The sequence below is a fragment of the Saccostrea echinata genome, unplaced genomic scaffold (assembly GCF_033153115.1).
Source record: "Saccostrea echinata isolate AGI-Se365-2 ecotype Australia unplaced genomic scaffold, CSIRO_AGI_Sech_v1 ptg000009l, whole genome shotgun sequence".
NCBI classification, from domain to species: domain Eukaryota; kingdom Metazoa; phylum Mollusca; class Bivalvia; order Ostreida; family Ostreidae; genus Saccostrea; species Saccostrea echinata.
The window spans coordinates 44233976-44260804 of NW_026889758.1; the positions used below are offsets into that span (position 1 = coordinate 44233976).

General features: G+C 33.7%; 2 protein-coding genes across 2 annotated transcripts; one reads left to right on the top strand and one right to left on the bottom strand.

The window, feature by feature from the left end:
• The first annotated feature begins 369 nt into the window (after positions 1 to 369).
• Positions 370 to 13165, top strand: LOC133182781 (arrestin domain-containing protein 3-like). The gene is made up of 6 exons (XM_061317627.1): positions 370 to 412; positions 9291 to 9508; positions 9759 to 9938; positions 11165 to 11350; positions 12398 to 12509; positions 12940 to 13165. Exons 1-6 carry the CDS (start codon positions 370 to 372, stop codon positions 13059 to 13061), a joined length of 861 nt encoding a protein of 286 aa, XP_061173611.1. The 3' UTR covers positions 13062 to 13165.
• A 4893-nt stretch (positions 13166 to 18058) lies between these two features.
• LOC133183779 (uncharacterized) lies at positions 18059 to 24578 on the bottom strand. Its single transcript, XM_061318687.1, has 6 exons — positions 24351 to 24578; positions 22755 to 23042; positions 20932 to 21120; positions 20389 to 20457; positions 19955 to 20161; positions 18059 to 18427 (listed from the first exon to the last, which is right to left on the bottom strand). Exons 1-6 carry the CDS (start codon positions 24526 to 24528, stop codon positions 18201 to 18203), a joined length of 1158 nt encoding a protein of 385 aa, XP_061174671.1. The 5' UTR covers positions 24529 to 24578; the 3' UTR covers positions 18059 to 18200.
• Between the last annotated feature and the right edge of the window lie 2251 nt (positions 24579 to 26829).

Consider the following 26829-nt stretch of genomic DNA (forward strand, 5'->3'; position numbering starts at 1 on the left):
ATTTATTTTTCCTTTCTTCGGCAGTTTCTAACTAGGCAGATATCAGAAAAGAAGAGGACAAATTTCGTAAACAAAATATTTTTCAAATACCTGATGTCCCTTGCATTTTTTCCCGTTCTCACTTTAATAAGACATAATCATACATACCATTACATTTCTTGACTTTTGATAGCTTGATTGTTTAACGTCCATTCTTAAATTTCTTACTCATATTGAGACGGTGGCTTCTCTATGGAATCCGGATAGGGCAATACAGTTCACTATCGCACAATCGAGCATCGACTAAAGGGTCGATGGCGCGAAAATGCGATGGCGCGATAACGATGAAGCGATGGTGCGGTGACGATAAAGCGATTGTGCGATAGCGCGATGACGATGATGCGATGGCGCGACAATGCTACTCCTCCTACAGGTTTGGTTTGATTTCAATGTAACTTGGCACACAAGTAGACAACACTAAGATACATTATTCAGTGCATCGGCTTTTGATTTTGGTGAAAATTTGGCATGCAAATAGACTACACTGAAATACATAATTGTATTTTTCAGGTTTTTTTTTTATTTTGATGAATGATATTGCAATGGTTACTAAAATCAAAATTTCTGGAAAAAAATCTGTTAAAAAGTTACTCTTCCTACAGTTTTAGTCTGATTGCAATAAATTTTGCTACAAAAAGAGACTAAACCAAGGATCATTACTATATTTATTGCAAAGTTTCAAGTCCAAGTGCTACTTTTCTTTTCCTTTGTTATAAGTACAAACAGTAGAGCTACAGTCTCATCAAAAACTTCTGGTTTTTACTTTATTTCATTTTTTTATTTATTTATTTATTTTTTGAAATGCAAAAGGACATGTCCTTATCTTGTGTTTACGTATATTTGAGTATCTAGAATTTGATTCGCCAATTATATCATTGATTAAGTTCCACCGATTTTAAATTATCTTTGCGTTCAGTACCACTTGTATTCAGTATATATGCAAATTTATGATAGGAGCGTGCAATACAAAAATTGACTAGGAAACAAAATCTCAAAGCTTTATTTATGCATAAGCAAATTAGGAAAATTATATAAAGGACCTTAAAAGCATTTCATACTCCTAACCGACACATCCACCTCGACACAATACCTATTCATATTTTATAATATTAAAGATATGTTTAAATCAATTTTATGATGTTTTTGCGTTGAACACAATACAAAAAAATTATAATTATGTTTTGTGTTGTTACTTTTTATTTTATTACATTTTGCGTTGCCCTCAACGCAAAAATTAAATAACGCAAAATGTAATAATCAAAAAGTATATTTAATTTATTACATCCTGCGTTAATCTCGACGCAAAATGTAATAACGCAAAATGTAATAATCCTAAAAAGTTTGTAATTACATTTTGCGTTATTACATTCTGCGTTGATTTCAACGCAAAATGTAATAACGAAAATGTAATAATCAATCCCAGTTTATTACATTTTGCGTTGTTATTATATTTCGCGTTGTAACAATGCATATACTTGTATTAGTGTTGCAGTAAACAATGAAAATTTTACTTTTGAATTAATATGTTAATATTATAATTTAAAATTAATTATCGATTTTCTATGCATTTCAGGTTAATAAGGTACGAAAATGGGAAAGTTGAAGACCTTCGAAATAGAATTTGACAATAAAGAGGGTGTATTTTCACCTGGGGAAGCCATTAGCGGAAAAGTAATTGTTAATCTGGAAAGCAAAATGAAAATGGAAGGTAACCTTTCTCTCAAATTTAATGAATATGATTGCGTAAATTGAACATTTCTACCGATTGTTGCCGACAAACAATGAGATGACGTAATCTTAACCTTTTGAGGAAACAATGAAACTGTAATTAGCCGATTTTCCCTTGCAAACGCGCTTGTTATGTGTGAAATCTTGGTGTATAATCTTAAATGTATATTAACAAGTCAGCACCTTCTGAAATTCGAAACAAATGATAGATTTGTAATGTTTCTACTCGAGTTTGAAAAAAATTCTATATTCTCCTAACATTAAATAAAGTAGCTCTAGAAGACTAGAAGAAAATACATCCCACAATAAATTTAACTATGATTGTGATGTTATCATAATCTTCGATGCAATATCAATTATATTAAAGAATCACAAATCAAAGTTGAAATTTTCATACAAACTAGAAATTAATTCAGTCTTCTTTTTTACAAAATAAAAGATGAAGCTTCAGCTTTGAATTATTACTGTTGCAAAAGATCAAGAATGATTTATGTCCGTATTCTTTCCTCTGCAATCACCCATTCCATAAACCAGCAATATTTTACTGATTTGATTTATTTATACACCCCCTCCCCGAGGAATTATGTCTTCTTGCACCAATTTTCATTCGTTCTTTGAGATGATTGAACCAGTTTAATTTTGTGATAAGTTCTTTGTCAGTTCTAGCATCAATAAATCTCGTTAATTTTTTAAAGTTCAATTTTCCCTTATCATGACTTTCTTTGACAAAATTATCAGTTTGTAAGTTAAACACTTATCATTTGCCCAATTTTAATCAAAATTTTTGTTTTTAAGAACTAAAGTATCATCAAAAAATCGATTTCGTTAAAAATACATCCATAAATATGTTTGTTATGTGTTGGTTATTATCCTCTCGCGACAAGTTGGAACGGAAGCTTGTGTGTGTGTGTGTGTGTGTGTGTGTGCGTTTGAGAGAGTGCTTGAGTAACGGAAGTTAAGCAAAATAATAATTTATTTCGAGATCAACTTGCACTCTTGCAAGTGAATGTTCCGTTTTGCACAATCGCATCATCGCGGGCCTTTCCGACAGAGGTCTGAAAAATAAACTTGAATGTATTAACATCACCGGATGTAAAAAATTTATACAAGATGAAGTCGCTTCCTATTTACTTAAGCATTGGAAAGACAGAGATAAAAGTCACTCCTGTAGTATATTTTAGGTAATATCTTTACATTCAATAAAGTTGAGCTCCAAACTCTACAGATAAGAGGTCTCCCTACATTTATGTCAAAGTTGATGAAAAGGGGGAGGTGTCATGGACGCCTACGTAACACATTTGAGGTTGTTCTTCCGCTTGTCGGAAAGGTCTGAGAAGTTTCGATTGCCGCTTTGCAGTGATCGTGATAAACTTGTTTGGTTTTTTTCCCCATCCGATGACAGAAACGTTGCTTAAAAGCAATATGAGCTGTATTTTCGAGGAATTTTTTGTTGTATGTTGCTGTAAAAAAAATTGTTATCATGAAAATTGAAAGTCCTGCGTGTAACTTAAACCTTTTATTGGTAAGACTAAAACTATATATATATATATATATATATATATATATATATATATATATATATATATATATATATATATATATATATATATATATATAATAGTTATATTTTTAAACAAATCGATTTTGTACAGGTCAACGATTATATAATTTTATTTCAATCAGAGCTTCTAAATCATGGTATTCCAGCACAAATATGAGAAACAAAGGTTTAAAAACACTTCATGTTTTCTTTCAATAAAATTTCAATGAAATTTAGACAGAGAAAATTGCAGCTTACATGTATATTGCTTTAATTGACAGTATTGACGGGTAGTCTAGCTTAACTTTCTTTGCTAAAAATTTATTTACCATTTCCATGCAAAACTTGTTCCGTTCGTTATGTTAAAAAAATTTGAGATAACTGTTTATTTCATTACTTTTATTTGGGTCAGTTTTTAGCTCTGCTAGTCAGAGACCAGAAGAGCTTATGCGACAGTAAAGTGTCCGTCGTCCGTCCGTCTAACTGTCTGTCTGTAAACATTTTTTCAGAACGCTACTCCTCCTACAGTTTTGGTCTGATTTCAATATAACTTGGCATACAAGTAGACTACACTAAGATACATAATTTGATATATCGGTTTTTGATTTTGATAAATTCCTTTAAAATGCTGCTCCTTCTACAGTTTTGGCCTGGTTTCAATATAACTTGGCGCACAAGTAGACTACGCTCAGATTCATAATTTAGTGTATTGGTTTTAGGTTTTGAGGAATGGTGTTGCCATGGTTACTAAAAATAGAAATTTCTGTAAAATATTTTCCAAATGCTACTCCTCCTACAGTTTTGGTCTGATTTCAATATAATTGGCACAAAGTAGACTACACTTAGATACATAATTCTTTGCATAGGTTTTTGATTTTTTTAGCAGTGTTGCCATTTTTTCTAAAAACAGAAATGTGAAATACTTTCCAAATGCTACTTCTCCTACAGTTTTGGTCTGATTTCGGTATAACATGGCACACAAGTAGACTACACGGAGATACATAATTCTTTTTTTCGACTTGTATTTTCTGTGAGCGTTGTTTCCATGGTTACTAAAAAAAGAAATTTCTGTTTAAAAAATTTTAAAATCCTACTTCTCCTACAGTTTTGATATGATTTCAATATAATAACATTGCACATGAGTAGACTATACATAATTTATCAGTTTTTGATTCTGATGAACGTTCATGCCATGGTTATTAAAAATAGAAATTTCTGTGAAATACTTCCAAAAGGCTACTCCTCCTACAGCTTTAGTCTGATTACAATAAATCTTGCCACAAAGAGACTAAACCAAGAGCCATTATTGTATTTCTTGCTGTTGCAAAGTTTCAAGTGCAAGTGCCACTTTTCTCTTCCTTTAGTATAAATACAAACCGGTAGAGCTACAGTCTCATCAGAGACTTCTGGTTTAAAAAAAGGAAATGAAGCCTCTTCAAAGCTTTGAACAAATAGTCAAGGTGCAAAATTATACCTGGTACTGTCCATTCTCATTACGAAACTGCATAAAATAATGATCAGGTTTCAAGTAGAAGAAATATTTCTGGTCAGTTCTTTCTCTCACAGAAGGGACAATGTAAGGTCTTTTTAATGGAAAATGAGTTTGTTTTCATATTTATAAGAAATATTCACAGGCACTTGACGTTATTAACTTTCTCTTTATTGATAAAAATACTCCCATACTATAATAATAACAAGGTACGTCACGGTCGCCATCTTGAATTTTTCAGGTCAACTACATCGCCTCGATTTTTTGTCTACAACATGTTTAAAATCAACAGACACATCCATCAACGTTCATTACTTACTTTAAATATGTCTCAACTCTCGGATTATTCTACTGAAATCACGTAACATCCACCTATTTATTCAAATATCGCTCCAAACTCAGTCTACTGCTTCCGATTCAGTAAATCTTAGAAAAGGGAGGCCGGAAGTTGATTTTATTATGTAAATGGGAATACCCTTCAGTCATATTTGATTGGTTAAAAGAAAAATGACATTTCGCGGGAAAAGTCAGACAGAGACAGCATGTGCTTTTCAAAACAACTATTACATGCTTTTCATAGATATCCATCCACTTGCAATTGTTTTTGTTATCTAGGATTAACACATTTTATCATATTGATATGTTGTGATTAAATAAATATTTATTTATTAAGTTTTCTCCCTCGATGAGATTTTTTGTAAAAAGCTTGTTTCAACTCTACATGTATCAGTCATAAGTGACATACAACTTACAGAGGAGAAAGGGTTTCATTATCGATAACATGTTATGCAGACAATGTAGTAGTATTAGAGAAAAGAGAGACGATCCCGGATAATAAATAAGGGGAGGGGGGTTATCCTACGTGCCTGTGGGATGCTGATTTTTTTTTTAACTATTTAAAGAGAAGATCGGCAAAGTTGTATTATACTTGGTTAGCGGGTACTAGAAAATCGTATTCCGTATGAAGGTAGACTGTTGTTAGGTTAAATAAAAGGATTGTAACATCTACAAAGGGTAGTGGGTTGACAGCGCAGTCGCTATAGTTCCAGTCCGCCAATGCTGTTATTTGTTGGACAGCTGCAGGATTTCGTGAAAGCAGACTTTTGGAACACATACCACCTGTAGGTTATAACTCAAGAACAGGCAAATATATTTTGCTCTGTGAATGAGGCACGTAGCATATTTTATTTCAAAAGGGAGGGGGTAGAATAAGAAAAACACGCAAAAAAAAAAAAAAAAAAAAAAAAATTAAAAAAGAAATTAAAAAAAATCAGTCTCATAAAACTCACATTTTTAAAATAATGTGTTTTGGGAAGGGGGACAGATATTTTTTTTTCATTATTGTGAGAGGGTTTAACAGAACTACAACATGGAAAGGGGCAGTCGGCATACATGTAAGAATGATAGTTTCCAATTAACAGCAAGAAAAGGGGAAATCTCATTAGAAAAGGCGGGGGGGGGGGGGATGAAAATTAGGTCCGCGTCACAATTTCTTTTGAAAACAGGCTCTTATATTACAGTCTGACCCTTAATTAGATATCTTCATTCTTTTCCGTCAGATGTGTAAATGGTCTTTCACATCTTCGCCAGCCAAGGGTTTGTGATACGCTACTCTCCTCATAAACCCTTGGCATACGGTGCTGACAAAAGACGGGATTGTTTTTGTCACGTGATCATGCGTCTTACCAGGTACGCATAGATTGCGTCATCGACAGAAATAAAAAGCGTATTTAAAAAAAATTGTTTTAAAAGAATAATTAACAAGAAGGTGTTGAGTTATGTTAATTTGTTATTTAAACATGTAAAAATGCAAATCTACATCTTCAGTATAGATTCTTAATCACATATTTTGCACGTTGCTTTAGAAATAGGATGACACCATATTGCTATTCATAGAATGACATGTTATCCTACGGATCATTGTTTACTTGCGTTTTACATTACCGATATTAAAGAGTCAAGACATATCCCGAACGCAAATATCGTCATTTACAAAAAACAATTGCTGATTGGTCGAACGATGTCGATCAACTCCAATCACAACTTGAGAAAAAAATCCCAACTTTTTTTAACACCGTATGCCAAGGCTTATGAGGAGAGTAGCGTATCAGAAGCCCTTGGCTAGCGAAGATGGGTCTTTCAGTGTAAAATGTTTTCTTGATCTGCGTAAGATACTAATAAGGGAATGTTTTGTTTTTTTTTATTTTCCACCGCTGAATTTTATGCATAGCGTATAAAAGACATTTTAATATTATTAATGTCAGGTGAACTAGTGCTGATGTCTGCACCCTCATTCCACCTTCCTTTAGGTTGTATATATGTATTACGACTCTATAATAAATTTCAGAAGAGAGGCGAGCAAAAGTATGTTTGAGCTCCGCATCTGATATTTTTTTTCCTTCTTTTCCTTTTTTATGTTTTGATTTATGACCATTCAATCACTTTTTACATGTTTTTAACGATTCTCCTAAACATCTTATTTCTAGTATATTACGGTTATTCCTTGTACCCCCCCTTTTTTTAAGTGTGGGACTACGCCAATGTAAATGTACAAAGTACACTGCATGTAGTCTGAAACCAATAATTTGTAAGTATATATGAACATGTGTCAATATAATAAGTAAATATAAGTGTGATGTACTCAACTTTCTTTCTTTTCCCATACAAACGTGTTTTTCAGTTCATATGTATTACAAAATCAATATTCATAAGCCTATAATTATAAGGACCAATCAGAAAAGGGCTATCCCGCATTATGACATAAAAGCATCAACTTCCGGCCTCCCTTTTCTAAGATTTACTGAATCGGAAGCAGTAGACTGAGTTTGGAGCGATATTTGAATAAATAGGATGGATGTTACGTGATTTCAGTAGAATAATCCGAGAGTTGAGACATATTTAAAGTAAGTAATGAACGTTGATGGATGTGTCTGTTGATTTTAAACATGTTGTAGACAAAAAATCGAGGCGATGTAGTTGACCTGAAAAATTCAAGATGGCGACCGTGACGTACCTTGTTATTATTATAGTATGGGAGTATTTTTATCAATAAAGAGAAAGTTTAAAACGTCAAGTGCCTGTGGAAATATTCACACAAAATAATGTTTTTTCCCCTATTTTCATCTTTTGTATAGAAATATATTTAACATTCGAGGGGAAATCACATGTATCTTGGACAGAGCAAGAGACAAAACGTGGGAAAAGGAAAAATGAAACCAAAAAAGCGCATTGCGTTGGAGAGGAGCAATATTTTAAAGACACGATACCTGTATTTGGGAGAGGTATAGACAAGCTCAGTTTTAGTGAAAATGTTGATAACTTTTAGTAATATGATGAAGGCTTAGTATAAAATAACATTAATAAAGAAATATATAAATTAAACTTTGCCTGTCTGTTTCTTATGAAATACAGTTAAAGAACGGTAAAAAATTAAAAATTGTAAAAACATATGTTCTCTAAGATTGTTTTAAGGCAACAATCATTTACAAAACAAATATTAAAGCTATATATGACGTATCTGAGCTAAACAATGATATAATACGAGAATGAGTGTAGATATACATGAAATAATGTTTTTTACGTTCAATTTCAAATTTTTACCGATTTTGAACCTGAATAACCCCACGTTTCTATAATTAAATTGACTTTAAATGTGTCTTTTATTTAAATGTCGGTTAATAAATCGGTTATTGTTTTAATTTTTTTTTTTTGATATCTTTGAAACGCGGTTGATTTAAATTGTGCAATTTACAGAAAAGTCCTATCTTTATATAAAGTAATAAATCAAATAGAAGATATTTTTAGTTTTGGTTATCTGACCTTATCAAAAATACGCCATATATGACTTTAAGGTCAAGATCTAGTAAATGACTTTAGACCGTCTTTTCGGTGCTAGATCCATTATGACGTCATAATCAATTTAAACTTTCCCTTTCCCGTACTTTACAGCTCCAATAGAATTATGTAGAAAATAAAGTATTTTCATGGCATTCAATTTGAAATCATGTGAAAAGTAATCCCGATACCTATATTCAATTTTACATTATTTTAAAGAAGAGGCTAAGAACAGTCATACAAATTACCGTTTTCTGAGAGACTGTAGGCAATCTGAATACATTTCCTTCGTCTGATATGGAAAAAAACTTCCATATTCGTGACTGACTTTCTTAATTTTTCATTGAAAATGACAGTATACAAGATGGTTTTTCGTCTTGTTTTCTTGCAAATTATGCCCCGATACACCTTATTTGACCGAGCTATAGTTATAAAGCATCATAAAAGGAATTTATTTCTCAAGTTTGAGAAATCTGTAGGCTCTTTTCATTTACTAGATCTTGACCTTAACAATGTAATATATACATGTAGTTGATATAACCATGACGTCACGGCAACCAATCAAACGTTGTCTTGGGTTTCTCAAAATATAAATCGTACGTTGTGACAAAGGAAGAAATTTTAAAACAATATACTTGTACTTCTTCATCTTGGTCCTAGGAAGCGATGATGATAACATTCTTAACCCAGGGCAGCACGTTTATCCTTTCTGGTTCAGTCTACCTCTTCATCTACCCTCTGCCTTCGAGGGAACACATGGTTATATCCGATACACGGTCAAAGGAACCATAGGAAGACCTGGGAAGTTTGACTATCACACCGTCAGATCCTTCACAGTTCTTGAAATTATGGATTTGAATAAGGAAGCATTGGCGTTAGTAAGTATTTCCTGACATTGTAGACCTATATGTGGGATTCACATACGCTTTGAACTTTGCACCAACTCATGTTCACTAAGCAGACGTACTAGTATTTGTTTTTACGAGAACAAAAGGTGTAAGTAAGCTACTCTCATTCATGATTAACAAAATACCATAATTACCATAGTAAATATACATAATTTTTTTCTACATGTAACATATATGACAACAGTAAATTCTATCATTGATTTTTTTTTTCTTTCTAAAGAATGCCGGCGAAATCCAGGATTCCAAATATCTCTGTTGCCTATGTTGTAAATCAGGCCCTATTGCGGGAACAATGAAACTTAATCGCATGGGATATGTTCCAGGAGAATCCATTTATTTTGAAGCTAGTGCTCAGAATAGCACTACCCGTGTGTGCAGCATGTATGCTGAACTAGAAATGGTATAATTGATATATATAACTTAATATCAGTATTTTTATCTTGGTTTTAAAACGGTTTAAAAGAAAATTAGGAAGAGCGCATTAAGGATTCAGGGGTGTTCAACAATGCTCCCCTCCTTTAATTTGGTCCTTGAGTACAACTGCTTTATGGGGCACCCTTGAGTGATCGGTACGTCCGTCTATCCGTCTCTCCGATAATTTTCAGAGCATATTTTTTCTTCCATTGACACATATATTTCGCCTAAAGAATGTCCATATTGGATGATACTTCACCTAAAGAATGTCGTGAGTTTAAAAGGGTTAACAATGACTTTGAGCTCAAGGCCTTTGGATCACGTTAATCTGACTGATAAAACATGGGGGGGGGGGGGGGGGGGCAATAAAAATAATAATGTGGTGGAACTCCTCACATAGGGTTCCCACTTTCGCCAGTAAAAAACTCATAAATCAAAGATAAGGAATTATACTTTCTATTCATATCTATTTACATATAAACAATCTACATCACTACCTAATGTTCATTCCGAAATTTCATATACTTTTCGAGATATTTTGAAATCAATTCCAAAATTGACCCATTTTTTGTACTCGATACTAGCTTGGACCTTTGATCATTTACACTTATGATGGGACGATTTTTATTCTATACTTTCTAAACATTTGACAGCCGAAATATGGCTGAGATATTGCTGACTCAATAATTATATATATACATATGTAATGAAACAAACTTTTCATTAAAAAATTGAATTTAAATCTTTAAAAAAATTATTGAATCCGAATATTTCACTATCGCATCATTTCACCATCGAGGTTTGGGTCGATAGTGCGATGACGATGGTGCGACAATGTGATGACGATGATGCGATGGCACGACGAAGCGATAGCGCGATGACGCGCTGGTGCGATAGCGATGACACGATGACGACGAAGCGATGTTCACTATCGCTCCATCGTGCTATTGCACCATCGTCATCGCATTGTCGCGCAATTGCATCATCATCATCGCTTCATCGTCATCACGCCATCGACCCTTTAGCCGTTGCTTGATGATGCGGTAGTGAACCACGTGGCCCTATCCGGATTCCATAATTCAGTTAGTACCGTGTAAATACAGTGGGATGGAGCACAAAATTAATATATATAATAGTCAGTTGTCATACAAGTATGTCCAAATCGTTAATAGATATGTTTTGGCTTAAACAAGGGAAATTCACTTGTTTCAGGTCATAAGTTACCATGCAAGGAAAGATAAATCACGAGAAGAAAGAAAATCCATCAAACGTATTCAACACGACGACATACCGCCGGGTCATTCAGATGTTTGGAGTGGAGAAAAATTTGTGATCCCTCCTTTGGCACCATCGTATCTAAAGACATGCAATCTGATCGACGTCAAATACTTTGCGAAGGTTATTGTTCAATCACTTTGTTTATTTAAGTTACATTTTTAAAATGCTCTGAAAACTTCAAAACAGGTTTGAAAGCTCCTCTTTAAATGCAAAAGCTGGCAATTCTGATATTAGCAGCACAGCGCAAATTGATGTATTTACAATCACCAAACAATTTTTGGCTGATGCACAGACTGCATTCTTTTATAAAGAGTTTTATATTAAGAAATCTATCAAATTTTAAAAAGAAGCCAATTTTTCCTATATTTCTGTGTAACGATTTGGTCCCTAGATGTGGCCCAACCCTAGCCCAAGAGGCCATGATTTGAAGAAACCTGTATTTGCACTACCTGATTATGTTTTCATATTATTATGACTAATTATGGCCCTGCTGTTCTTGAGAAGTTTTTTAAATTTTGTTTGACTTTCCTATTTATTCCTACATGTATATTAAATTTTGATTCCGTATTGTGGCCCCACCCTAAACCAAGGGATCATGGTGTGAACTGTGAATAAATCTGAATCTTCACTATGTCAGTAAGATTCCACGAAAGCTTCATCGTTTCTGGCTCAGTGCTTCTTGAGAAGATTTCTATATAACCCCGCGCTATATTTTTTTCTTAATTATTCCCCCTGGAAGGAGGCGTGGCATTCATTTGAAAAAAAAAAACAAACTTGAATTCCCTTTACCGTAGGATACTTTGTGCAAAGTTTAGTTGAAATTGAAATATTGGTTTTGAAGATGAAAATGTGAAAAGTTTAGGACAACGGACACTATTTGATCAAAAAAAAAAAAAACCTCACTTGCGCCTTTGTATCAGGTGAGCTAAAAATTTAGTTCTTGACTAAATATCTACATGATTAATTTTAAAAAATGATGAGAGAAACCTTGGTATTATCTGTTTGAAGACACTCTGACATTCAGATCCCCTCACTGTCACCAAATTGTATGCTTGTGCTTTGAATTATTAACGAACGGTACATGGTTCCATTTCCCAATTAAAGTAACAAGTGCCCTGAAGTTTTCATATTTTTTTTTAATTTTTCTTGATTCAAACTCTTTTGCAGCTTGTTATTAGTCCCTCTGGACCAGCGTTAGAATTGAATCTCCCAGTAGAAATCATCATAGGCACAATTCCACTGCAGTCAGCGGTCGAGCCTTCCACTCCGTCAGTGATACGTATGTACAGCTCATATATACGTTAAGGTGGCTGGGTGGCCAACTAATTATTATTCAATAAATCCATCTAAAAATATGAAATGTAATTTTTCCAGCCATTAACTATTTTTTGGTAAAGAAAACCCTCCACATGTTCTAGCTTTAAAATTTAATGCAATTCCTATATACATGTAGTATAAAATTGACACGACTACTAGTACCCAACCCTCTTAAATATAAAAGATGAATCCTTCAAAAAAATTATAATGGGAATGGCGTATTCGGATATTTTTTACTTTCGATGTGGTCACTTAAAAACAGTGTAAAAAAAATATCTGTACTATTACGCACGAAATTTAAGCTACTAATTTACCACTGACTACATGGATTATTCCTTCCCAGATTATTCACTACAAAACTGAAAAATACATTCAAATTATATACATTGTAGCTACTTCAACCTTCAGCGAGTCAGTCTGGGGCCCAACCAATATAGAAAGCGAAGAAGATGGAGAGCACACGGAGGGAGAAAGGAATTTTACTCCAAAATACTCGTATTACACATGGCAATAGGTCCCTTTTACATGTAATATATAGATTTATTACATAGAAATAAAAACAGGATTTTTGCATATGCAATATGCTTAAGGTCACAATAGACATATTAGCTTCTAGGGCTAATACGGATTTATATCACATCTCTTGAAGATTAATACTTAAAAAAGAGTACTTATGATAATACACCTATTTTATCATATTCTCTTAATTTTAAATAACTGTTCTTTTATATAATAAGTTTACAATGTATTTGTATATGTGCTGTATTTTATTAAGTATGTAATAAGGATATATATATATATATATATATATATATATATATATATATATATATAAAATATTATATATATATATATATATATATATATATATAATCATGCCTTTTGTAGAAAAAAACTTTGAAAATCCTCACTTATGATAGCAGATCAATTATTTTATTCACATTCTCTATGAAAAATTTTGTATTTGATTTTAAATTACTGATATGATATAATAAGCTAGTTGATGGTTATTAATTTGTGTTTGCTCATAAGATGTGTACTGTATGTTATTACTAAGTATGTTAACATAATAAAATGGTTTATTCCCCAAAAAGGTTAATGACGTGACATGTATTGAATACTGGATATGTAGCTTTATAGGATGTACTGAAAGGAAAAATGACATGCTAAATAATTTTTTTTATCTTTTTAAATATCATTTAAATGCAGGTACTTTGTTCATATAGGTAAACTCTGCCTGAACCCATTAATTGAGTATGATAATTAGATGTTGGTTATAGCTAAAAGAAGTTCGGGGAACACATCATTAAAACATACCCTTCCATCCTTTTCCACTTTTTAAAACTCTTTTTTCCATCGGTGTCTTCCTACTTAGCCAAAATTCTGATATCATTACATGTGACGGTTTTGGCTAGGTGGGAATGCTGCACAGGTAAGAGGATGGAGAGAACAAAAGAAATTAATTACAGGTGACCTATAGTCTGTTTTAGATTATCACAGAAAAAGGTTAAAATATATAAAATTAGAATAATGCGATGAATGGTAATTTACTAAATGAAAGAAATATTCTAAATTATTTAGTGTCACTTTTTTAAAAATTATATATTTATTATTAATGTTATTAAAAATGTTATCATTAGAGTTGATTTTAAAATGATATTTGTTTTAAACATTGGCAATGGTAAATGATAAGTATTTATCTTCATTTCTGTTTTATTCATGTTCATACTCTTAATGATTTGATAATATTTTAACCTATTAAAAATGTTTTAATATCAGTTATATTAAAAAATTTGAAAATACATGTAAAGAAAAAGTAAGGTACTGATCATAATGCTTTTGAAATCTTGTATCTTGAGTGGAAGTGAGAACAATTCTTATAATTATAACAAAATATCACATTAATTGCAAATGAAAAGGAATAAGATGACTGATAACAATAATTTTGTATACAAAAGTGTTCATTTTCAAATAAATATACTACTAATACATTATGCTTATATCACTTTATTTTGTTTTAAAAATATGCAACAGCATTACATTCTCTAGTAAACAATCTTTTATCATTCGAATATTTGTTCATTTTAGATGTGCATCTGATACTATGGGGGAATTACCGGTATTCCTTCTCTGGTGCATAAAATGCTGATTTTAAAAAGATTATTGACAAGCTTTTCTAACTGAATATCGACATTTTTCTAAAAATTTAAGTTTTTTAGAAGAATTATATTTTGTATATTAAGAATTTAATTCAAGTTTTTGACACTACTAATGTTCTGCCAGTAGACAATATTGCAAATCATAGGCTTTTTAAATCGCCACGTTTTACGGAAGAAAATACTGCTAAAACAACCCGTTTTTTCCTTAAATTTCAATATGCTAACAAAGGAATTGTAATGTAAGTAATGTTCTTAATCACAAAAGGGTCCAGTCTTGTATTCTACCATATTTCAAGTTGAAGTCAACACCTTGCATATCTTACAATTATACATGTACATCGACAATTGCTTCCAAACTTTTTAATTACAAGAAAATTCTACAGGGCCCAGATATCGAACATCTGAAACATAATCCAACAACGTGTTCATGTTTTTCTTCACCTACAACTATAGTCCTGTTTGACACGTCATTACTGGTGACGTAAATATAGTTAATAATGAGGACCTTAAATCACTTATTTTAAAAGGGCCAAAATTTTGGGAACCCCCGATATTTCAACTGGCGTCTTAATTTCATAAATATTATGAATTATGTGGAAGATTGCGCTAGGCGATGGACCAAACATGAGAAAGAAGACCTTGACACTTTGTCAGAATGGATTAAATGTATCAGATGGATGTTAAAATCTCACATTAAGCGATTGAGGGGCAATATGAAAACCATCTATCCTTTCGTCTTTAATAATTTAGTGAAAAAAGAATAAGATAGATTACACGATTAGTTTCTACTGCTGACAAAGCAGGTAACAACATTGTCTTTGTTTGCAAGGCTCATTATTTTAATTGCATTTCAGAGGAACTGGGATTTAATTCTGCAAGTGGTAATCCAACTTATACCCATAGCTCCCTTTCTAAGGAGGAAATTTGTCAAAATCATATGTCAGTTTTAGATGTATTTTTAATATTCCCAACAATCAAAATTAATTTGAATTACCATACCTATACTGGATTGCTAAACTTCAAAAAAATCCTTACAAACAAAGATACATAGCGCGTCCCAGTAAATGTTCCATCAAACCTCTTTCTTTACTCCTCACAAAGTGGCGCAGTGGTGAGAGCGTTTGCTCTAAGACTTGCGAAGTAAGGAGTTGATCCTAACGTCGCGGGTTCGAATCCCACTGCGGGACGTAGATTTCAGTCCTTCGGATGAGTCCGTATAAACCGAGGTCCCGTGTCGCAGTAGATGTTTGCACGAAAAAGATGCCTCACTGCTCAATGTCCCTGAGTGCCGAGTATAGGTCCAAATTTGCAGCCCTCCACCGGCAAGTGGTGGTGTCTCCATATGAGTGAAAAATTCTCGAGAGGGACGTTAAACAAACAAATACTCCTCACTAAAATATTAATAGCAGTGAAGGAGAAACTTCAGGAATACTGTATACAACAATATATTTGAGAACTGGTGTAAATCAAATGTGGATGCTTAAAAATTCCAAGGAACTTTAAGAAAATTTGAAATGGCAGATTTTATCATTTCAATAACATCAAAACGTACGACTTTTCAACGTTTTATACAACCATTCCCCACGACAAATTAAAGTCCAAGCTTTTTGTCATCATTGACAGCTGCTTTTTCAATAAAATGGAACTCGTAAATTTACTTATCTTGTCATTGGCCATTTGCACCATTATTTGTTAACAAACATTTTGATTGTACACACAAGTACTCTGAAGTTGATATTAAAAAGATGCTTGAGTTTCTGATTGACGATATCTTTGTAGTTTTTGGAGACCAGATCTTCCAACAAGCTGTCGGAATTCCCATGGGTTACAATTGCGCCCCAGTATTAGGCAGACCTATTTTTGTATTCATATAAAGCAGAATTTATTCAAAATCTTATACATGAAAAGAAGAAAAACACTTGCTTTGGCCCTCAACTCGACATTTAGATGTATCGACGACGTATTATCAATTAACAATAGTTACTTTCATTCATTTGTCGACTCGATAAATCCCAGTGAGCTTGAAATAAAAGATACCACAGAGTCTGACACATCTGTTTCATATTTGGGTATTTTACCAGAAAAAGACATTAATGGTAACCTAACAACCAAGCTTAATGATAAACATGATGACTTCAAATTTTCAATTGTCAACTCCCCTAACTTATGTAGCAATCCTTACATGTATCACCTGCATATGGGGTTTATATCTCTCAGTTGATTCGATACGCAAGAGCATGCTTTGCGTACGATCAATTTCTAAAACGAGACAAGCTATTGGCAAACAAATTGATGAAATAAGATCATCAACAGTCTCGTTTAAAGTCATCATTTCGCAAGTTCTATGGTCGATACAATGACCTTGTCAGCAAATACAATCTATCGTAAGTCGAATGCTGACTGACGATTTTCATACTAATTGTTAGGCAATTATTTTTCCGCTTTTCCCGATCATGACAAGGAGTACACGGCGGATGTGACCGATCGGCAGAAAAAAATTACATCACCCGCTTACGCTCTGAAACGAAGCATAGAAATATATTGGAACAAACGGTTTATTGTGTACCATGCTCCTTTGGTGAAGGGCATTTGGTTGGATTGATTGATTGATTGTATGTTGTTTTACGTCTCATTCGAGAATTTTTCACTCATATAGAGACGTCACCATATACCGGTGAAGGGCTTCAAATTTTGACCTTTACTCGGCACTTACGGCCATTGAGCAGTGAGGGATCTTTATCGTGCCAACGCCTGCCATGACACGGGGCCTCGGTTTTTAAGGTCTCATCCGAAGGACCCACAACTTTCACTTCAAAGTGCCGAGCGCATGGCGAAAGAACAGTTGCTACCCATTTTTTATCGACTTGGGTCAGTCGCGGCCGAGATTCGAACTCACGACCTCCCGATCACGGAGTGAGCGCTCTACCGACTGAGCTACCGTGAACGGTACATTTGGTTGGAAGTATAAATCTTATCCATAGTATACCATAGTATTTAGCATGATCCGGGATCAATGTCATTTAGACAAAGTCAAGGAATTTGAAAGGGTAAAATGCTGAAAGGCTCTGAAATGCACATGCTACTTAAGAGACTATATAGAGCGCAATTTGGTCATACATATTACCGAGACTTCTCAAGACAAAGAGGTCTACGTTGTCCAAAGTTTTCAAAGAAGAATTACATAGGCGTAATACTAAATGGTTTTGAATTCAAAATTTTGGTCATATACCAGTAAGTACGTAAAAAAAAGGGGGGGGGCAGAAAAGTATAGCATTTTGATAGATAGCAGATATCATTACAACGTTATGTAAGTTTGTAAATCAGTAATGCTTTAATACGTGTATTTTGAATACAGAAAGCAAACTGAACATTAACTATATTGTTGAGAAAAATGAAATTATTTATATATTGTTGCCTGCTAAAAACAATTTTTTATTCAATTGTTTTTGTGTACCACTCGATCAATAAATGTTTTGTCTATCATGAGAAATTTATCATTTTTGTTCATCGACATTAATAGTGTATAAGCCTGATTTTGCTCCGTATGATGGCGCAAAACAGTAGAGAACACAGTAAAAACACATGGGAAGAAATATCGCAGTCACACAGAAAATCCATTCGAACACAATTCCTCCAAGAAGTGCATAAAATTCGAATTGACACATTTTTGATTCCCATACGGGTTCCTCCATACAGTATCTATAAATACAGACGAAAGTTCCTAAAATAGAAAAGAATAAAATAAATGAATAATCATTTTCAGCATCCAGTCTCAAAGTTCCCAGCTAAAGGGTAACATGTATTTGTAGGCTAGATCGAGGCGCAGAAAAAAAGTCGGTGTCTCTTAAAGGCCCTTTCACAATTGGCGCACGAGCACTTTACAACACTTTGCGATCGGAATGTTTTAGATTCGCACGAGATCTCGCATAAGTTGCACGATGTCTCGCATTCGTTGCATGCGTTTTAGTGGCTGCTTCAAGTCTCCTCAAAATAGTGGACATGCACACTATTCAGACGCGACCGAATGCGATCCAAATTATCGCAATGCAACGCACGAACATTAGTACAAACGTCTTACAACGTATTGTGTACTCGCAAGAGTGATGCACGATTTTTAAAGGTCGTAAGATGAATTGCAGCGGTCTGTGCGTGTGTTTTGCGACCATGAAACTGTCTCAACGTATCTCATGTAATCTTGCAACGTTTTACTAACATTGCACGATTTATCAGCTTCAATTTGCTATGCTTTGCCACTAGTACTATACATACCCCGTATAAGCATCTCTGTTTCAGACCACAATTGACCATGGATGCTGCTGCATCTTCTCTCGCATTCAACTATGTCAGCTGATAAGCGTCGGAAACGGGCGGTATATATACTCCCTCTGACTCGCACTAGCATTTGTACCATGGAACGCATGATCGCACGAGCGCCGCACGTTCAATCGCATTGACGCACGGTTAATCGTCCCATCACCTGATCACTCGCACGATCCTATTGCATCATCTTACAACACTCGCTTTCATTGTACAACAGTCGCATATAGACGCAAGATATATCGCAAGATTTAATGCGTTTACATCGCACAGCAGTCCCTTTAGATCGTGCGAAATTCGTACGAATACTTTTTCATATGTGCGATTATTTCGGCAACAGTTTACGATCCAAATCAAAATTTTTCGGTCGCTTGAATATTTTGTCGCTTCTGCTCGTGCGCCAATTGTGAAAGGGTCTTAAAATGGACTGGTGATAAAAAGGTGAAATCTTTCTATTAAAACCATTGTTGAAGGTTTTGAATATAGGGACGTAGTCTAACAAATTATTAGTGAAATGCTTAACTACAATAAACCATTTTCTATTCGTGACAAATTTTATTCGTGATTTGAAAGTTTGGATTCTATCTGCGACGGCTGATGTTCGCGACTGATGGATAATTCAATACACAATGAAATAAATAGTTCGCGGCGAGAAATATTCGTGTGTAAAAGGTCGTGAATCTCCCAGATTTTTTTCGCACGCGAATGATAAAAAGTCGATTTGCAGGACAATTACTAACATATCCAAAGAGTGAAAGTAGGAACAACTGACAATACATCCATAATCTTTGCATTATAGAATATGAGGCCTTCACTTCAGATGTTTTGTGCCCCCTTCAAAACTCAGAATACTGAAAATGCCGACCAGAAATCAATAGGAATACCACATCCAGCATGTTTATTTATCTAATATACATTTAATAATATCTACCTGATGCTGTTAAAAGAATTCGGAGGACCAATACAGATATCCAGAATGTTCCAGTACCTACATCTTCTTCATCTCCGACACAGCCGCCTACTCGCCTAGTCCATCCCATTACCAAAATAGGAAATACGAATACCGACAAAATCCCATCAACTGTTAGATAGCAGGAGACCAGAATCTCGTCCAAACAATTTATGTAACAGACGATACCTTTAGCAGGTTATAAAACAGTTTACTTAAATTGTCAATGATACGGATTATTGATGATTCTAAATAATTTCAGTTGTTGCCAAAATAATATAAACTAACTCTGCATGGTGCATTTAATTAAATATACAACCAACGAGGTCACTGCAGCTAAAAATATATATATATAGTTATATTAAAATATATTTCTATGGTAAACTCAATACAAATATAGTATTAATCATAATTACCCGAGGAGGAAAGGAAGAGTCCCACGAGACAGTAGAGGCCTATGAAGAGGGTGCTTTCAAATCTACAACCTACAAAAACAAATTAATGAGATTTAAACATTTTCTTTCTTTTTGGAAAAGGGAGAGGGTTAAATTTAGAACAATTATTGTTATTAGAATTAATAACAATTGTCAACGGTTTGTAAGAAATTGATATATTTAACATCTGAGCTTTGTAGTTTAGCTATTATGTAATCTGTGCATCAAAAGTGTTTGATTTTTGCAGCGAAACTATAAGAAATAGATAGATACAATCTATGATGAGCAAATTTCCTGAGAGCGCTTTACAAAGCAAACATCCTGAACTTCTATAGACAAAGGTTTTTAAAGATGAGTCAGCCCCCCCCCCCCCCGTAAATATTAAATGTATATTAAACGGCATTTCCTGGAACTGGTTGTAATGTGAAAGATCTAAATTTTGAATATCCCTCCAAATCGCCCTTTGTTTCTATAAATAATTACATCAGTGCGTTCGCTTAGGATAAAATATAAATATTAACTAACACATGCAGTAACGGTGGTGTAATGCATTCCCTAACCGCTGACGGTACCCTCGGAATCCCTTGGATCCCTTCCAGCTATCGTGCACCAACGAGCTGAAATTCTGGGACATAGTACTGTCGAGCCTTTTAATTGATTTTGGTTTCTCCTCCGTTGCTGTGAGAGAAATTTCAGTGTCATCGGTATTCTCGTCTGAAATACATGTATTATATACAGTACCTTAACAATACAGGTACAAAATATGGCAAAAAATTTGATTGAGGAAGCTCTCTAAACACTACCATCTGAAGGTTTTACATGTAATTCCTTGGCATTTTTTGAAGTCAGAGTGATCTGCCCTTTGATGTACGATGCATTTACGGATATCTACAGTAAATGACACACTTGAAAAAGATTTAAATATTCTTAACATTATATTCGATAAAGTAGTTCATACTTTATTTGCATGTGCATGTAGTTTCCCAATGTAAATCAACAACAGTTATTTCTGCTCAGTAATGCTTCATTGTATTTAAACATTTTTCCTGGGGGGATATGACAGGTACTCTATGTTGAAAATACATGTAATGTACACCTTTATTAAGACACATTTTTCTCAAAATCCACAAAACCTTTTATTCATTAGAGTTTAGAGCTTTCTATTATCATTATAATTTTTTGAAATATCAAATGGTAAGCAATTATATTTGAAAATCAATCGTGGAAAATCTTATGGAAAAAAGCGCGTGGTTGTAACTTGAAATTGTAATGAGTTGACCCATCCTAGGCAGAAAATAACATAGGCCCATAATTAAGTTCCTTTAAACCCAAATGGAAACATTGGACTTTGTTCTCATAACTTACAATTTCTAGTTGGCATATTCTTTCTATCCTCCATAAAAACTAGTTAATGATTAAGCAAGCATTTGACCGGCACAATGAAATAAATTCTTGTTTGTTTAAAAAAAACCTTTGAGATGTATTCACCTAAGGCAATGAATTATACGGGCCCAGTGAACATATTTCAAGGCTTCTTAGCCAGTGGGCAATTGGATAATCGTTTCAAGACTACTGTACTTCTATTTACAGATTTTAATCCAATGGGTGCTATTCGTTTATAACTTATGAAAATATACCAAAATTTATATTACAGATAATTTGGACAGTGATTCGGTTTGTATTCGCCCCCCCCCCCAATAAATCTTAAAAATTTATTTATTACATGTACATGTAATTTATTTGATTTGTACGTATGCGTTTGGGTTTTTTTTTTTTTCTAAACGTGTACATGTATATTAGAATCAATTAACTGTGAATAGTAAGAAAGGACATGAATTTATTTTTTTTAGAAATGCTCGCACTTCTGGCAACCATTATTTTTCTTGGAAAGATTCACACGATTGGAATAAACTAGTATTGGTTCCTTTACAATATGCACGATTAAAGTTAGTGAATTAGTTTACATTCCTGGTATTCACTATGTCAGTACATATACGTGTTTAAAAAGAATGCACAAACCACATCTTATTCTCTAAGAATAAATATATAACAAGATCTATTATATATATACTGCATGTAGTTGAGGGTAAGTAACATTGAAAATTTGGCTGCATATCATTTTCGGAATTTTTTGAAGTATTAAACTTTTCATTTCCGACATTTTATAGTTTTCATTTCCGATATTTTAAATTTTAAAGTTTCATCTCCGAATGCTCAGTGTCTGTAGGCATAATGAAAAAAGTTCGTACAAATGCTGTATTCTTGGGTAATGGGTGGTAATATAAGTGAATTGGGTAAACTAGATCTCAAAGTGGTAGGACATGAAAACAGTGATAGAATTATCTGACCTAATACTGCTACAGCTGGACCGGGATAGGACTGTTGGCGGGAAAAAATGGGTTTACTGTGATGCGTGGACAACTTGAACTTCCCTTTCCCCTCAAACAGCTCTTCAAAGGTGGGGAAGTCAAACAGCGGGGATGAGGGGTTGGAGCGGAGGGACAGGCCGGAGGAGGTGGACAGCTTTCGTAGTATAGAACGTCTTCTCTTGGTGTCGTCCGAAGTTGTGGAGGCAGGGGATACCGGCGCCTCATCCTCGTTATGGGAAGTAGATACTGACGATTTGACACCGCTATCTGTAAGTTAAAGTATTGAATGTTTGTATTCTAAAAATCCAGAACACAAGAGATGGTGTGGAATTTGAAATACACTGTACAATTATATAGGTCTATGCATATACTGTAGCTCACTAAATTTTCGCGAAACCTTATTTTCGCGAGATACTCATTTACTCTCTATTAGCGAGACAAAATTTTCATGAATTGTGGTTATTGTTCTATATAATATTTCGAAATACTGATATACGCGAGAATGAAATTTTTTCGCAAGCACACTGTCTCGCTTAATTACGCAAAAATAAAGTTCTCGCGAATAAAAAGTGATTTACAGTACACGTATGTAAATATATATATTTTAATTTTACTATCATGTATAATCTTGATGCAGACCCGTATGAAGTCATCGGGCGTTATTTTTGTGGGACCATAAGCTTTGTTTTTCTATTGTAAAGTATATGTATAGCCATTACTTGTAGCTTTGTTTTCTATTGTATAGTAAATACTGGCAAAATAATTGAGGGGGAACAGCTGTAAGTAAGCTTTTTTCTATGTAAATTATCTACTATCAAAATTATTGGGAGAAACGCCCCCCCCCTTCCCCCTGTTCTCACAGGCCTGGCATGTACCATAATATATGTATTAAAAAATCTATTATATTATTGTACTCTTCAATTAGTTTTAATACAGAGTTATAATGTTTCTCGCTATATAACAATTTAAAAATTTTAATAGATAATACCTGTATGTTTCATTTGTGAAACCCCTATGTTTTTGTTACGTGTACGTGTAATAATTCAAATATTTTATATCCTTTTATACTTAGCAATGTTTTACATGTACGTTGTTGATTTATTGCACTTTACGCATGGCATTTCTATACCTTTACTTAAAATAAAAATCAGGTCGAGAGTTCAACTGAATGGTTCATCTTACGGTGTCAAAATTTATGCTGCGTGCATATTTATTTAATATAATGCATTAATTTATTCAAAGAATATCTTTTATTGCTCCTAGCTTTATGTAACGAGCAAAATGTAAAACGCATAAAAGTACGCATAAAATTGTTTAATAGAAAACTAAATAATCTTTAATTTATCTAATACAATAACTATAGATTGTCAGGTTTTTCAATCTTATGTTTAAATACATACAATTTCTTTTTTGGTACTGTAATAAAGCAGAAAAAGAAATTCTCGAAATATCATAGCAGATAGTATTTATCCAAATAATAAACAGAGGAGAATTGTTTACACGATCGAAGTTTCACACATTTCTCCGAGTTAATTAAATTCCAAGGATAGAGTTTTGCATAGATAATTTGACTACCTTCAGATTCCTGGCTTCTAGAGGTGGATAACCGTTCGTAGGTCGAGGATGTAAGATTTGGACGATCAGACAATACATGCAATTCATCGTCTGCACCAAACGTCCATGTAACCACTGGATGTGTTTTGAAGAAATTCTCACGCTGGACAGCTTCGGAAACTCGCACAATTCCAGACATTATGGGGAAATATTGTTTAACTACACAATCATCTTATTTGTGTAAGCAGTGAACTGTTAAAGATGGTGACGATGTCAAATTTAGTGGGTCAAAACCCTTGTCAACAGACCGTGTCGTTTAAATTACAAAACCAAGGTTTTAATTTTATTTTCGTTTTATGAAGTTTTTCCAGAATTTGCCGAAAATAATTCCAAACATATATTGCTATACGTTTTTTTTCTTAATGAGTGAACTCTATATTGAGTGTAAGTAATGATGAATCGAATTTAAAAAAAAAATCTGAAAGTTAACTTGTAAAATTCGAATTATTTGTTCAACAGACATTCCCTGCGTTTATTTGTAGCGTTAAGCACTGCCACAGAAATATACCAAGTATGAATTCTGCATCTAAGTATTGGTCGCATTCTAATGTTAAAACATATGGAGTGTAAAGGAAATTTACGGAATGCACTTTGTGTAGTAAGTTATATGTACAAAGGAGTGTATGTATTTAAAAGTACAGTATTTTCATAATTTTCACTCAAACATGTTTTAGCTTGACCGACTGTTACATATTGCAATTCCAATAGCCAATACGGGGTGTTCATGGTAAGTTTTTGGTGCCTCGGTCTTATAAAATGAAAAAGTCGGAGATTTAATCCTATTAGAGCCTCTTTAAAAAAAATACTAATCGTGAAACAGCGCAATGACACAGGCTACTGAAAACATGAGGTGGAATCGGGTGTCAAGGAGGAGTAAGTATCCCCGTCCATCAGTCACACCCGCTGTGAGCCCTCTGTATTGCTCAGATAAAAGGAGAAATCTGTATAGTCACTGGTCTAAGAATTGTGAAACATGTCAGTCAAATTTCAACCCAACAAAAGGTTGTATTTGCAAACAATATCATTAAAACGACCATAGAATTTTGCAAAGAAGACTGTTGAAAGTCGTGTAACATCAGCTTATTTGTCAGTAGTATGACTCGGTTAAAAAATGATCATACTCTGGACATGTTATTCAGTTGGAAGACCTAAACACTAAAAGCAATAAATATTTCAACATAAATATGGAAAATTGACGACGGAAAAGCTGAAGTTATCCTTTTTTTTTTTATATATATAGTGTTTAGTTGTTACACTGTAGTTTGCCACTTACGTCTTTAGTGAGCAAAACAATCAAATATGAAAAAGATGTGGCAAACTCTATGGTGTCTTTTATATCGGTTTCACTGGGATTTATCGAGCTATATTGAATGAAAATGAATATTGCAGTTATTAATTGATAAAAACTCGTCGATATACTAGTATCTGAATGTCGAATTGAAGGCCACAGCATTTCCCCCCTTCTTCCCATGGATAAGTTTTTAAAATGATTTCTGCTCCATCAAAATACCAAAACAGGTCGCCTAATAAACGAGGACAATTTGCGCCCATCGAAATTCCAACAGATATGCGGAAGACAAAATCTCCAAAGACTACATAGATGTTCCCAATGTGGAACTCGATCATCTTTATTTAATATCAACTTCAGAGTACCTGTGTGTAGAATCAAAATGATTTTTAACAGTTATTTTGTAGATGACCAATCACAAGATACGAAGATTATACATGTACTTGTATCGGAATTGAATATCAACATCGCCAAGTGCAGACTGAAGAATGCATAAAGAACACTGCTTATATGCTTTCGCGTCTGGGGATTGATCAAACCTAAAAAAAAAAGAAAAAGAAAAAAAAAAGAGTTTTTCGGAGGAGGGAAAAAATCAGAGAATTTCGTAATCGGTGCCGTAGTGTTGTGAAAGGAACTGAAAGTTTTTAACTCCCTTTTTCTGGCTGAAGTCATAAAATTCACTGTGCATCTTTGACTTCTTTTCCATCATGCACACAGCTTCAGTACTAGCAGATTAACAAGGTTCGAGTTTGTTCAAAAAAAGTAGTAGCCCCCCTTCCAAGAAGAGATTTAACAAAACAGGGAAACCGAGAGGTGGTTTCAAATACTCCTAAACAACAAGACAAAAAGCATCAAACTCAAATTTATAATTAAATGTTTTCAATTTTTATAAATCAGAGCCTTCAGCCTCAACTAGTAATACCCCGGCAGGGCTTTAAAGTTTTACATTTGAATATTAGTAAATTCGAAATGCTTCCTCTTAAACATATCAAAGAGGCAAACATTTAGCATATTAATACACAAACATGATCTTCAGAGTAAGTTTAAGATTTGTAAAAAAAACAAAAAAAAAACAAAAAAAAGATGGTGCCCTGGACAAAAGGGGAGGGAGAGTGTCGAGTAATGGAAACCAAAAAATCTTAACAAACAAGA